Genomic DNA, 15,956 nt, shown 5'->3' with positions numbered 1-15,956 from the left:
ACAAATGATCAAAATGGTTACCCCAGCTCTCACTGGGGCAGTACCCTTTAAAAAGCTCCTTTTGGTACCAGTATGTACCCGTTGAGGTACTAATAGTAACTCTTTATGTGCAAAGCTGTGCTTTTTGAAAGGGTACAGAATCAGTGACAGCTGAGGTACATATTTTGACAATTTTCTTTCTGACAGTGTAGCATAGTGTACATAGTTTAATTAAAATAGTTCTATTTTTTTCAATAGGGTGCTGACTTGAGCATGGCCGATTATGATGGCCGTACCCCTCTTCACATCGCCGCATGCGACGGGCATCTAAAAGTAGTTCAGTATCTTTTGAGTCAGGGGGCAACCGTCTACGCCAAAGATCGCTTTGGCAACACACCCCTCCGCAATGCCGTTCGCTTCAGGTAAGGCTGGGTGGTATAGCTCGATACGTTTGTGAATGAGTACGTAACTGAATGTTCTTCTTTGACTGAAGGTTTGCCATTGTTCAGCCACAGCTAACATGTGGGTGCGGAGATGTGTGTGGGCATGTTGTATAACAGGTCTTTTATCCTGTAACACATTTCTACTCTTTGCTCACACTGACATCACCAAAGTGCTCACAGCTTTAGTCACCTAAAGGTTTTAGTTTTAATGCAATACTGTATTAGTTTTGTCCACCTCATTTACAAACTCATCTAAAATTTTTCTACCCCTGGTGCCGATCTTATCTTGCAGAGCGTGTTTTCAACATTGCTAAACCTTTTGAACTAAAGGCGTATGCTTATGTGATTCAGTTTTCATAGATGAGTAGGTATAAATTGTCTTCAATTATTTTTTTGTTTTGAATGGTTTGGTGGAATGAGATAATGAAAGGATAACAGGCAAAAATTGCATAGTGTAAAAGAGAACACATTGCTATCTACTCCTCTGCATGCTTCTGGAAGTTTGCAGAGGTATGCAAAGGGTAGTTACTTTGAGAAAGCTAAAAAAATTTGTCTGGATAGTTTTTACATTTGTTTTGGTGACATTATTGTTTATCCAAAATGTAAAAAAAATAATTGAGAATGAAGTATGTATCTCTAAACTTTTGACTGCAGGTGTACAGTAAGTAAAACCATTCATAAATGATGTATTTTCTTTTCCTCATTTTATATCAGATTATCCCCTCTCTACTAGGAAACTCAACTATCTTCCTGTCAATCTCTGTCACCTCTCGCACAACTTGTGAAACTTAAGATGTTTATGCTCCGTCTTGATTGAAACTTGTCTATGTAATCCATATGCATCCTTTTCAAAGCAGGACTTTTATACATTTTTTATAGATACACCCTTTAATCTATTTTATTGTTTCAGTCCTAAACATGTTTTTTCGACCCTACAATTGAAAATGATGCTGTAGATTCTTGTTTTTTACAAAAATTAATATCATCTAAAGTCCTATTCAGATGAGACTAGATTTCCTGTAGGAGGACTGAGAATCTGACATTTCACAGACGAGTCAGAATGTGAATGTAATCCGGTTGTTATATGATGACGTAAGGAATACTGTTTCCGGGTCCAAACCTCCACTCTTTTCAATAGAGGATATTATTTAAACAGCCGATTATGAGCACTATTTATTCATTTAAGCAAAGATTTTATAAACTATAAGTGTACACTGCACTCTCCAGGCTCATGTTATCTGCTTGTTAAGTCATGATGTAAGGAATACCGTTTCCAGCTCCAAGCTACCACATTTAAACAGCCATTTATGAGCACTATTTAATTTATTCATAGCACAGTTTATACAATTTTATAAACTCGCATGTAAACTGCAGGCTCAGGCTCCCAGAATCAAAGACTGCAATGTATTAATAATTCATGAAATATCCTTGTCCATAAATCCCTGTCTGGTCATCTCAGATTTCGTTATGGAGATAAAAATTAGGATCAGGTGTTTTTGGTAGTTAGCCATGATTTTTTGTTATTTTTCTATGACATCTGTGAGCGGTTGGACCCGGAAGCGTCGCAAGACGTCAGACTTAACAATCGGATTTGCCTTTTCTTATAAGTTTTGGTCAAGTAGACTACTGTAAAAAAATCCTTGTTGCACTTACATTTTTTAATTTAAACAACTTGAATAAACAAGTCATTTTTTAAAATGACTTGTTCCATAAATTGTGTGTTCCATTTAAAAAGACCTGTCTAAAATCGATTGTGAACCGCAAAGCTGGGATTCTGTGTTTCATGCGCAACTACTGCGTTTTGGTAAGTAAGAAGTCCTAAAATCATTATCTAAGTCTGAATCGTTTATACTGTAACGTGCATTTAAAAAAGCAACACAAATCATTCAAAATATTCTTTATTATCATGAAAATACCTCAAACAATTTGAAGAACGGCGATATAAATTATCTTCTAGGCATTTCCTGGATAGTGTTGTAATGGTACTTCTTCTGTGGCACAATTTGAGTTTCTTTATGAGAGCACCCTCTGGCTTTTGGATGTGCCGGAATTTCACTGTAATTCATTAAAATTCATTCATTGAGAAAACGTGCATTTGCACGATTAATCATTACAGCTGTAGTTTCAACTTTTTTGACTAGTGACAACTTCAAACTTGTCAAAAAAGTTAAAATGACTTTATAATTGAATGCATACATTTTCCGTTTACTGCGCTATGTTTACAGTGGATATTTATGTTTGTGCCATCCAGCGAAGAGCTCAGTAATACAATAATAAAGTCAACGGCTAAATCATGTAACTGTAAATCAAAGCCACTGTAATGTCAGCTTAGGAACCTCACTTTAATTTGTCCACTCAATAATGCAGGCTAATGTTATTATTATAAAAAGTTATTGTGTTTATTTCAGTGGGTTTGTTAAAGTAACTAGTCCTTGTAACTGTATTTTAAAGTGCTTCTTAAGTAAATAATTTTGAAATGTAAGTTTGTTGTTTAGAAGTTTATTTTATTGTTTTTTTTACCATACGTGTTGCAAGCATTCAGTACACGTAATATTATAGAACACCCAGATACACAAAACAGACACTCCCATGTTATATGTCTGAATCAGTACATGAAATCACAGACATCGGGTGATAACAATCGTAACTCAACTGTCTTTATATTAAAACTAATCCGGTCCGAATAGAGCTTCATTCTGATTTGATAATTTGTAAAATTTTTAAAGCAAAAAAGAATGACTTTATCTTAACTTAAGTAACATCATTTAGCACACTTAGACGTTAATATTATGTAGGATTTGTGCTGAAATAGGGCATGCAAATGTTTAGTAGACCGCTTAGTTTGAAAACAGCAATCAGATTTACCTTTAAAGGAGAATTTTACAGATAACACCTAAACCGGTTCTCCCTGTAATGTTTATTTTACTGCTGTTTGTCACATTTTTAATTCTTGACTGCTAGCCAACTGACAATACAGAGCCGTGGTGTATACTGTTACAGTTGCAGATAAACTCCCTTAAACGGATGTTAAGTCTACTGTATGTCTGGCCTAATTCCACTGTTTGTGTGCATGTAATTTTACTAATAAGAATTTCCCCTAATGACCACATTATGCTCTGTCGAGCAAAGCAAATGATTTGAAAAATCAAGAAACTAGGACGAAGTCTTCACTTTTTTTTACACTAATCCTCTACAGACCATGAACAGCCACTTAACGTCTTATTCTGTCTCTCTCTCTCTACGGAGAAATATTGCAAAATATACATGGTGTCAACCTCATTAATAAGAGTTAAGAAGCCTTACTAAAAGAGAGTAGGGACTGTTAAATTAGCACAGTGTCCAGAGACAGAGAAAGTGTGTGATTTAAGTGATTAGAGATGCATAATTGGATTCATTATTGGTCAGATCATTTTAGTTCTGTTTGCTTGGACCTATACTCACATATTTTATATTTAACATCATTAAGAGTTAAAAATCATCAAGTCATCATTTACATCCTTTTAAACCTTTCTTTCATAGGAAATAAGAGCACCATACACATACCAAGAGCACAATTATACAAAACGGTCACCGTGGCAGTAGCCTTTAAAGAGATCCTAATATGTTTAATTTATAGGTACAGAGATGTATACATTTGGAAACAATATTAACCATTCAGCTACCTGTAGGGCGGTTATCCTAGTACCAGACTAAATTGCATGCTTAATTAATTTTAAAACACCTTGTACTGACATATATCAGTGCCATTTGTTTTTTCTCAAGATTTGTTTTTAAAAACTACATAAATGTCCAAATAAACCTATAAGGCCTAGTCCTAAATTAATCTAAACCCTGTCTGGGAAACCGTCCCTGTATGTACATATATGAAATATTTAGGTGCAAGTTTACTTTTTGAAAGGTCACGGCCCCTGTGACAGCTAGGGGCTATTTAAAAATAATAATAATAATAATTGACAATAGAAAATGTTTGGTAGAATGTCTTGCGTTTTCATTTTACATTTAGCAGATGCTGTTATCCATATCACCGTACAGTGCATTACAAGGAATAGATTTGGGTTCATTAGCATGTGTACCTGGGATTGATCCCATGACCTTTTCCGCTGCTAGCACAATGCTCTACCAATTGAGCCACAGGAATACATTTTCCAAGTTTAATACAGTGACAACAATATGGACTTTTGAAGCTTTGCAATTGATTCGTGTGAGGAAAAGCCTGGAAATGAATGCGTTATTTGCTAAAAATCTTTTGTCTTTTTCAAAAAATCTTTTTGACATTTTGCATTCATATTTGTGTATTCACAGACTTGTTGCACAAGGTGATGACAAGAGTTTGAATATGCTTCACACAAATAAATTTTAAAACTTTAATTAAAACATTCAGTCAGTAATTACTTGCATTTCTTTAAAGGAAACACATTTTTTATATTTTACAATGTTCTTAGGTGAATAAATACATATCTATCTTTTTTCAATGCGTGCACTTCATCTTTGTACAGCGTGTCGTGAATGTGTTAGCATTTAGCCTAGCCCCATTCATTCCTTAGGATCAAAACAGGGATGAATTTAGAAGCCACCAAACACTTCCATGTTTTCCCTATTTAAAGACTGTTATACGAGTAGTTACACGAGTAAGTATGGTGACACAAAATAAAACTTGGTGATTTTGTTTAAGCAGATAATGCATGAGAACTATATTGTATGGCGAAGAAGCACTTAGTTTGCAGTAATTCAACCTCAGAGCGCAGTAACATCATCACTCCTGACTCCTCCTCCTCTCGTTTAAACTTCCATCAATATTACTGCGCTCGAGGTCGAAGTGCTACAAACTAAGTGCTCTTCCACCACACAATATAGTTCTCATTTATCCGCTTAAAAAATTGCCACCTTTTATTTTGTGTCACCATATTTACTCGTGTAACTACTCATGTAACAGTCTTTAATTAGGGAAAACATGGAAGTGTTTGGTGGCTTCTAAATTCATCCCTGTTTGGATCCAAAGGAAAGAATGGAGCAAGGCTAAATGCTAACACATTCACGACACGCTGTACAAAATTAGGTGCACGCATTAAAAAAAGATAGATGTATTAATTTGTCTAATTTGAGGTAAAAACATCGTAAAATATTGAAAAACGATGTTGTTTTCATTTAAACCTTTAACATGGAGCACTTAACAGCGACAGAATAGCATGCTAATTTTTTTTGTAAATGAGCAGCATCAGCCTTCTGCCACTACTTGAGTAAAAAAAAAAAATAGGTGAACTGTTCCTTTAAATGCGTGATTTGTGCATGTGTAGTCGTCAGTGGATACGCCAGAGTTACGGCAGCATCTTTTTGTTTGCAGTGCAAGTCCAAACATGCTCCTCCATTAAAAACACTTAAGGGTTCAACTGACCTGAGAACTGACAACTTTCGACTTTCAATTTCGTTCTGAGTCATTGAAAACCGAAGAGAAATGATTCCCTTTAGATCTGTTGTGACAACAGCAATGTCTAATTTGACAATTTGAGATCTCTATACGTTACTCTTTCAAAGTTATAAGGAAAAGTGAGAAAAAACAGAAGCAGAAGCAAATAGAAGGGGGTGTTTCCTAAACCAGCCCTACCTGATTCAAGTTTCATGTCTAGCAGATACTCTGACTAGTGAAGAGAAACAGAACAAACTGGACGGGTGACTGCCACCAGATTTGTCAGAGCTTGGTTTGAAACGGTGCCACGGGGGTAGGGCCAACGCTGAGGTCTAAAGTACCTGAAATAGATTAGGCAACAACCACGCCTGGATTCTACACAAGACAACTGCATTATTTCATATTATAACTTAGTTCCGCTCCAAGAGGCATGACTCTTACGCCCTTTCACATTGCTAAAAGTTTTTCAAAGTTTCATCAATTCTGCTCACCAAGGGTGTAGTAGGTGTATTGAAGTGACAACTGTACAGGACGATAAAAATAGATCCTATTAACTTGAATTGAAGAAAATCATATCTAAATATCAGAAAATCATAGAGACTTGGGTGTGAGTTCTCTTTGACTTGGGTCTCTGAGGTTTTGACATCCTTGAGGAAATTTGTACTGTTAGGAAAAGTTTTAGTCTGTGCGGCAAATGACAGCTTAGTTACTTACAGTAGAAATCAGATGTGGCCTATAAGTAACAAGAAAAGGTCATGTCTCCTTCATACTCTTATCTTTTGGTGGACTTCAAAATTACACTTGCAATTTGATTTCTCATGTGACTTTGCTTGTCCCTGCGTGTCTAGACCTTCACGTGTGATAAGCAACCAGGATTTTATTAAGCAAAGCAGTAACAATGTAGCTTATACTTATTGAACACTCTGGTAAACTTGTATTAGTCTTAGAAGAGAAGAGATCTTTTTTATATTCTTTAAGTTATATTCACTATGTTAATTGAGTTCCTTTAGCTCAATAGATTATGACAAAAAAGTAACACCAAGGTCATAGGTTCAAATCCCATGGTACACACAAACTGATGTAATCCATATCTTGTGTACAGTAATATACAGTACTTAAAGTCTATATCCAGTATGTCACTCTAGTATGTCAGAAATCTATTGGACTTTCCCATGAGTCACCTCTCTATACTCTACATTTCTGTGTCTGCAGGCATAAGGACGTGGTGAAACTGCTCAGGAAGACTGGAGCTCACTTCTTTCGTGACGAGATTGAGGATGCAGGGACTGAAATGTGCAGGTCTTTTACATAAACATTTATACACGCAGTTTTCTTCATGCCCCCCTCCCTCCTCAGCAGCATTTACTCAGGTCTGACCAGTAATTCAGGGACTTTCAAAAGCTTTTAGAATGCTCCCGGACAACATTGCTTTGAGACGGCAGAGATTTTTAAAGAATTTGGATTTAAACACGACAGGTGTCTTGTGGCATATCAAACCTACATCGTTTTTTCTTGCTGTGTCATTTAAGATCCTTAAAGTGGTGAATTTTTTTAAAGCAGTAAATGACAAGAAGCTTTAAAAGGTCGTCAAAGTGATTGTACCATGTGTAAGGGGTGTTCCTTCAAACATCAAAAAATGATGAAACGATGGAAAAATTGACTGGCATGTAAAGCCTTAAGTAGCTTATTGCTTTTTTAACCAGTGCCATCAGTAATATGAGGACAGACCAAAATAATAATATTAATCCGAATAAACGTATTAATCAAATTTATTACACTGCTCGTTGGATTGCTTGATTCTGATTGGCCAGTCGCGACATTTGCAGGTTTGTTATTCCCAGATAACAACCGCTCGAAACTATTAAAACCCAGATGCTGCAAACCTTTTGAGGGGTACATTTTAATATTACACAAAATTAAATATGTATTTTAATATAACATATTTACAAATTATCCTACCCAATGGTGTCTTCGTGACCTTGAACGGCTTGCCTTATCTGAAAACCGAAAGTAAACTGGTTTTCCTTGCAGAAGGTCTGCATTCGATAAAAATTAGCTAATAAAATATTTAATGTTCCTTACTTATGGGGTAAAAAATAGCCGTGTAATAAGTGAGATAATGTACAGGCAGCGAGTTGTTATCGTGAAACAAGCCCCTTGAGTGTGATACAAGATCCTGATGATGACATTGTCGGGGATTATTTCTGCAGTAACAACCAGCTGCTTCTACATTATCCCTTACTTATTAAACATCATGGACTATTTTATCCAGCGGAAGGGAGGCTTTTAGTGATTTTTACTTCATAAAAAGTTTATACATATTTTTGCCTTTATATTTGTATTGTATGCTAACTATTTAAAATAGCATTAAGGTACTAAAGGCTAGTGCTGTATTGTGAATAGGTCACGGTTAAAGGGGTTACAGGTAGAAGTTTTCTTGGGTCCAAAGAAATGTACCCGCCCGAAATGACCCAAATCACTTTTTACCCAAACCCGACTTGCATAATATTTTTTTAAGAAACACCCGACCCGAGACAAACCCAAGAAATAGACACTTTTACAGCCCACGTGATCAAATAGTTGCGTGTGCATTTTGGCAACGGAAGTGGTGTTGTTGTTTCCTGGTGGTGTTCATAAGCATCCAGTGACTTACACGCTCAGTTTCTCAACTAAATATGTATATATATCCGGGGTCTCATTTATAAAACTGTGCGTAGGATTCTTACTAAAAGTCTTCGTATGCACAAAAGCCAAAATTGGCATATGCCAAAAAATATTACGACTTATAAAGGAAACATTGCTTTGTTTTAGAGTCACAGATCACCTGCAAGTGTGCGTAAATGAATCATCCTCAGATCCTACCCTGCAAGCCCATTCTCCCATCAAGTTTTTTTTTATAGATCACAACCTTTGCGTGGGAACTGGCGTATGCACAAAACGGGGTTGAAATGTGCATACGCCAGTTCCCACGCACGGTTTATAAATGAGACCCCAGGTCATTGTATATTTTCCCATCTGCTAACATCTTCTATCCACTCCACTGAAGTACACGAATCTGGTAGCCGGATACCATTTGATAGTCAACCTTTTAAAATAACTTTCTCTGTGTTGCTTTATCCGCTCACGTAGCGTCACACGCTGCTGATTCTTGCCATACTTTCGTTGCCAAAATGCACGTGTATAAGTTGCAACATCATCATTGTGTACAAACAGTAAAAGGGTCTATAAGACCGGAGTCCGAACCCCCATTCGCTGTAAATTTTTTTGGACCCAATGGCACCGACGTGCCCGTCAGAAAGAAAGAAACCCCGGTGGCCTCGCAACCAATTTGATCTGCTAGTCCAATTTATATTAATAATATTATACCCAACCCATTTCCGAGGGACACGGTTTTTTGAATCTACAGTAAGTGGACCCATGAAGACCCTCTAGTTGTAGGCACTTCGTCTTGCGTTGTGCTTAACATCACCCTTTAGTCGTGACTTTTTACACAACCCCTACTATTACAGTACCTTATTGCTTACTAAAGTGGTAGCTATATACAATAAATGAACTTTGTACCAAGTACATATCAGGAGTGTCCTGCTGAACAGATCAGTTTATTAAATGTGCCAGAACTGATATTTTCCAAGAGTGGGTGTAATTGTAAAAGTTTATGAAGTTCCAGTGTTTGAATAAATTTATGACTGTCCATTCAGAGGTTCTGGTTTATGTTTAACAGTCTTGCGGCCAGTGCAGATTTGGAGGGATTGGAGATATGGCACTTAGCTGGAGCCGATTTAACAACTACAACCAGTTATGATGGACAGACACCTATTGAAGTGGTGAGATGTGTTTGAAGTACATAATCATAACTTGACGGCCAATGCCTACAGTGTCATTAGATGATCAAATCTATGAATAGAGATTGAAGACAAACGTTAGTGTTGTGTTTTAGTAGACAAATATGGCTTCTGTCTTGTTTAAATTATGTTATGTGAAATGTTGGAAATGTAGGCAAGAGCCTCTGGACTTGAGGAGGTGATTGACTTCCTACAACAGGCTGCTCAGTACCGAACCCAGGTAGGATACAGACACACAAATCAAGACTTTAGTAGCAATATATGTGTGGTCCTCAAATAGACACAATGTTTTTTGCTATTATGTTATATACACTTATATGTTAACTATACCTTACCCCCCCCCCCAGCTCTCTCATAATCCTGTTGACAATACGGTAGATTATTTGTGAATTTCAAACATGTGTCTCTCAAAACATAGCTACATCAGTACAGAGGGGCAACCTTGCGATCTTTCTAATAAAGCCAATACGGAAGTGACTTAAACTGCAATTCATCGACTGACCACTAGAGGCAGGCTCCAAAAGGGAGTCAATCCCCATAGACCCTAATGTTAAAATGCCCAACTTTACAGCAGAAAATAATGTTTACAGCCTGCTACAAAAATTGTTTTCGGTCTGTATAGCTAATTTTGCATTTCATGACAACTGTTAGGGGGTGAATTTTTTTTACTCATCTGTTTAAATTATATTAAGCTTTAAAGTTCTGCATAATTAAGGGCGTGGCAACTTGAGTGACGGTTGAACCACCACTTCTGTCACTAGAGTTGAGCTAGGTGGGCGTTAGGTGGGGTTTCAGCAACCAGCCACCTCAGCTTCACCCACGTCCCGCCTCTTTACCATCACCGAGTGATGTGCGGCCACGATGGCGACGGCAGACACCACCCACTATTGGCTTCAAAAGCGACTATGGGTGACCACTACATGATCAGTACAAACACGTCTGCATTGTCTCCAAAACACATGCGCACAGACAAACGAACCCAGTCTCACAGAGTTGTGTATACATAGCATGAAGTGTGAAAATCGTGCAATACAAAAGCCAATTTCCAATGTGGCGTGCCGTGCATATGATACGCCAGTCCTCCCCATTCACTTAAACGGCACATTCTTTGCTATTTTTTTACCATTGTCGCTTGGGTTTAGGGTTAGAACAACTTTTTGTTACATAAAAATGACACCCTAACCCAAACCCCAATTCTAACCCCAACTCCATAGCTTAAAAATAGACAAAAACATGTAGAAACCTATATATTTAATAACCTCTTTAAGCAAATCTCAAATCTAATCCTAAACCCAAGCGATGAAAAATGGTTTAAAAAAATTGGGTAGGACAAACGCATGCATTTGTCCTTAACAGCATTTTCAGACTGGTAAGATTAGGCTACATTTAACAAATATTGCAAACACGACACATGTTTATTCTAGCCTTTTATTTCTGGTTAAGCTAGTGTATTTATTTTTTTAACGTATTTGTTTACTGCTACTCTTCACTTTTCAGCATCAGGCAGATGAGGGTAATGAGGTAAAAAAAATGTTTTCAAGTCATTTTACCCCATCAAAGTCAACATTCATCGATAAAAAAAACTTGCATACATTTTTTGTCCCACTTTATATTAGGTGCATTTAAATACTGTGTACTTCATTAAATATATATTTATTGTGCACATACTTTCTGGGTAGGTTATGGGTGGGTTTAGGTATTGAAGATTACGTCAAGAGTGTAATTTTTAAGTAGATGTACAATTGTATTACTATTTTATGCAAGTACATAATATTTAAAGAAATCTAATATAAAGTGATCTGTTTTTAATGTGCATTGTGTAATGTGCTTGTAAGTCATAAGAAAATGTATAAATTGGAAAAATACAAGTGGTGCTGACATAATAATAACAAATTATCTTCATACACGCAATGTATAAATGACCATTAAAATTAAGTAGAACATCCACTGTGATGATGAGATTTAGAGGACCTGTTAAGGCTCATGTGATTCATTCATAAACCGTGGCATCTTTGTGGCATGATTTGGTGTATATCAACACAGTAAACCAGCTTTAATTTAACAAAAAAAATCCCTTTTCTTGCAGTCAGTATTTGAGGAGAATGATGAAGAGGTAAACGGTGCTGTATATTATTTAGCACGATTGATGTTTATCTTTTTGTTAAAGCTGTAATGTGTATCCTAAGCTGTGCTGGGAATGGTGACTTGCATGTTGCAGTTTTTATTGGTGCATCCATTAGTAGTTGTTATAACTCACTATAAAGCTGTAGTCACACCAATTTCAACCTATGTGAAAAAGCACTTGCTGCAGCTTTACAATTTATGCAAAAACCGAACTGGTCTGTAAACTGAATTTATGATGTATTGCATTTTCACTAATTGGTCTGACTTGAGTCAAAAACTATATGAAAAATATGTTAAAGTTTCACATTTTAAGAATTGTAATATATATTTAAATTGTATACATAAAACATTATAACTTTGGGCATGTGCACAACTTTATACTTTAAAGATTGTCACATTGCTGTAGAAATGCATCACTTAACATTTGAATATTCATTTATATTTATTTTTAAACATTGTTTCTTTGTAGACTTTGTCAACTATAATTTCAAGCAACGAAACTGGAGAAATCCAAACTAAAACTTTGCTTCAAACAATGTGGGATCCACATACTGTAGCTGATTTAAGCATGAAAATGGCTGATAAAGTGTGGTAAATGCACATTGTTGTATTTACATCTTCCATGTTGTGTAATTGGGATGTTTTAAGCTATGCAGTATATTTCTTGTATGCCTGTTTTGCTTATAGCCTTTAAACCGCAGCCACATTGACTTTTAAAGTCCAGAAGTTTGCACATATTTTAGTCTTTTTATCTTTTCTCTAGAATGGTGAGTTTATTGAGTTCACCGCTTGTCCAGCAAGATCCTGAGGATGTCGTCCTGCTAGCAGTCACTTCCTGCAATTATCATCTCTTCAGTTTCCTTGAGGTTTTTTCATTTCAACAACAAAATAGCACAAATCATGCTGGGTGTAAAATGCCGTAAGAGGCTCTCTGTGTGCAGTCAGATATGAATGCATTGTAAAGTAGATAGGAAAGGAATCGTAAGTATCTACTTTTGTGTAAGCACATTTTTTTTTTTCAGGGAAAGTTACTGTACTGGACACTGTAACTTAGAAAGTATCAATATTTTTGGAAATGATTATGCAATTACTCTACATTTTAGAAAAATGTACAATTGCCTTCAACTGCTTAATTTAATTCTCACTGTTGCACCAAATATTACAACAATTCAATTAATGTTATATTTGTTGCCATTTGTACTTGGTACTTCGGACATGGCCACCATAAGATTTATAAAGTGTGGCTTAGGTTATTTTACATGTATGCATTTTACAATCCACTGTTCCCCGTCGTCCTGTTAATTCACTCTTATTTATTTACATCTGTCAGTGTTACCTATTTGTGTGATCATCTTAATGTGAATGTAAAACTTACTTGTTGCACTTAATTTTTTAGGTTTAATCAGAAAGAATTTTATTCATTTAAACTTTCCTGACTAGTGAGGAGTTGCTATAAATTATAAAAATAAAGTCTAAATAACTTAAGTTGATTCAACTTTATTTGTGTAATTTATAGCAACTCCTCACTAGTCAAGAAAGTTGAAATAAATTGTAAGTTCAAGTTGATTAAACTTAAAAATTTAAGTGCATCAAGTGCTTTTTTTACAGTAATGGTAGTACAGCGTATGGATGTCTTTAAATACTGTATTTAAAGAGATGCTGTAAAAAAATGAACATATAAGTGAGTGACTATCAAAAACAAGTGTTCATGCACCAAAATGAATTAATGTATTGCTGTTAGTTGTTTTTCTTTATTTCCATGTCTTTTTATTTAGTAGATCTGTTTCTTGTTGAATGGTTTTAATTTTGACCTAAGAAAGTTACATAAATTGTTTTATAAACTCATTTTAAATTGTTGTAGCAATAAAAATACAACAACATATATTTATGATCAAATGCTAATTGTCAGCACATACCAGTATTGTTGTGTTCTGTTTTAAGTGTCAGTAGAACAGATAAGGCAATAAATGTGTATTTTTGTCTGAAATATGAAATAAAATTGTTAAGCACAAACAGAAAAAATAAAGTTATAAGTGGTAAAATTTCAGTTTGTTGTTATTGTGAAAATTGGTTAAATGATCTCTCATTTATAAGTCTTTGAATTAGCATTAATAAAAATAAATGCAAGTGTAATTGCAAAATAAGCAAATTTAGGATAAAATTTGTTCATGAACAGTTTGTTCATGTTTAACAATTAACTTGAATTCACATTAACTTCGAGTTAAAAACTATTTATGCACTGTAAGAAAACCTAGTTGGAAATTAACATATTACAAATTGCTAAAAGACTTGTGATTAAGTAACCTTAAATTCTCCCCCCTTTTTTTCATCATAAAATGTGTAAATACCAGTACACACGTCTCTTTGGATTGCGGGTACTGAATGATTTTGGTTTCATGTAAATACAGGGCCCTCCAATATACTTCAGCTTCGTGAAAATGTTTGAATTTTATTTAAAGCTGAACAATACATAAAGGAACATTTTGAAGGTCTTTTTCAAAGTAGATTAACTGCTGATATAATATAATAAACATATTTAGATAATGGGATGAACGACACGTGTCTAAGCCAAAAGCAATTGGCTACAATAGGTAACATTGTAATCATTGTTTAGTTTCATAATAAAAGAAAACAAGTTATTCAAATGTGTTACTATGCGAATTTATATAACACGGTGATAATCTAAGCTTTAAAGACAATAAATGCATGAGTTAACCTAAATCACGTGTGAGATACAGATGGCTCTTTCCTTCCCCGACAACCCAGAAAATCTGGTCGGACCTGCAGAGTCGCCATTCCAGTCTGAATGAAAAGACCAGTATGAATAGTACACGTACAGAGCAGTATAAAAGACACACTGCACACCCAAAATATGTATAGCTGAGACGAGGACACTTCCAAAAGGTCTGTCCAGCGACCTTTCATTATTTTTTTGCATGACCTGGGCTGGGACGCATATCTCGGAGGAATGATGTGAACCAGGTGCTCCCCAAGCTATAAGGAGGTTTCTTTCTAAAGAGGAGATACTATTCCTGAAGTTATGCGGTGCAAGCTACGCGAAGGCGCCGTACAAATGAGAATTTTAACGTCGCGTTTAGCTGTTTTGTCAGCGTGTGGCGGTATGCTTAAGGTAAAAGTAGTTCAGCTTTAACGCGTCGCGTGCGCTCGCTATGGTGGTTTTCAGCTGAAGACGCGCTCCTGTACAGCTTCACATGTGGATGTCGTCGGGTCTGCTCTCTTTTAGTTAGTCTCTCTGGTGCAGTGGTTCTTAACAGTTCAACAGTTCTATCTCAAAATTGTGAAATGTTTAGGACCACTTGATCAGGGAGGCACTGCCAATGGATCTGGGAAAAAGAGGAGACAAAACCCTTCAAGCTGAACCTATGAATGGTTAACATGAAACATTGCATATAAAACGAATGAGCGTGAGATTATGACTTCATTTTGTCAATTAAAACAACTTTTATTTGTTGTTAATAAAAGTATTATTTAAATACTGCTGATTTAAACTGTCTTGCGTAAATACTGTATACAGTGCAATAGAACTGTATACAGTACATATCACGCACAGCATACTACAGTACTTATAGTAGCCTATTTTTCTTTCTTATTGTCTAAATATATTGAGATTTTTTTTGTTTCTTTTTATATTGTTTAAAGGGTCGACTGCGGTGTCATTGTTTTTAAAGATGTAATATCAAATCACTGTAAATTGTTTAACAGTTGCCACAACTGTATTTGAATCAACTTATCATAGGTCTGAGTTATTTGCTTTACTGAGTCTGTGTAAAAATATATGCATGTGATCTGAAGTGACCTGACATGTTAATCTAAATTTAAAAGACTAACTTAAATGATTTATATCATTCATTATTGGACACCAAACAGTTTGATTGAATATTTTTTTATAATATCTTATAATGCAATAAAAATAACCTATTGCTGACTTGTTGTATCTTTTAGCTATGTGTCACTTTACAAACTGGCTTTAAAGAAATATTTTGTAGGTTCACTCTTATTACAACTGTTTCAATAACATTGAAATAATAAATAAAGTAAAAGCTTCGATATGTCATGTTTATATTGTATGAATGCAGTATCCATTCAAATCATTCACACGGGAAGACTCATACGCAATTGTTAATGTAACATTAATGTCACAAC

General features: G+C 35.5%; 1 protein-coding gene across 7 annotated transcripts in view; it reads left to right on the top strand.

The window, feature by feature from the left end:
* Positions 1-13,839, top strand: part of aspg (asparaginase homolog (S. cerevisiae)) — a 31,813-nt gene extending 17,974 nt beyond the window's left edge. For 3 of the 7 annotated variants that reach the window (XM_065288663.2, XM_065288658.2, XM_065288660.2), the window contains 5 exons: positions 238-401; positions 7,039-7,125; positions 9,548-9,650; positions 9,823-9,888; positions 11,166-11,748. In XM_065288663.2, coding sequence (XP_065144735.1) covers positions 238-401; positions 7,039-7,125; positions 9,548-9,650; positions 9,823-9,888; positions 11,166-11,294 — 549 coding nt within the window. In that variant the 3' untranslated portion in view covers positions 11,295-11,748. The other 4 variants (XM_065288662.2, XM_065288665.2, XM_065288666.2 and 1 more) reach the window with 3 other exon arrangements.
* Positions 13,840-15,956: the final 2,117 nt, after the last annotated feature.

This window comes from Paramisgurnus dabryanus, chromosome 17, assembly GCF_030506205.2.
Source record: "Paramisgurnus dabryanus chromosome 17, PD_genome_1.1, whole genome shotgun sequence".
Lineage (NCBI taxonomy): Eukaryota > Metazoa > Chordata > Actinopteri > Cypriniformes > Cobitidae > Paramisgurnus > Paramisgurnus dabryanus.
Note: the sequence above shows the minus strand (reverse complement) of the source record. Positions and strands in the feature narration are given on the sequence as shown.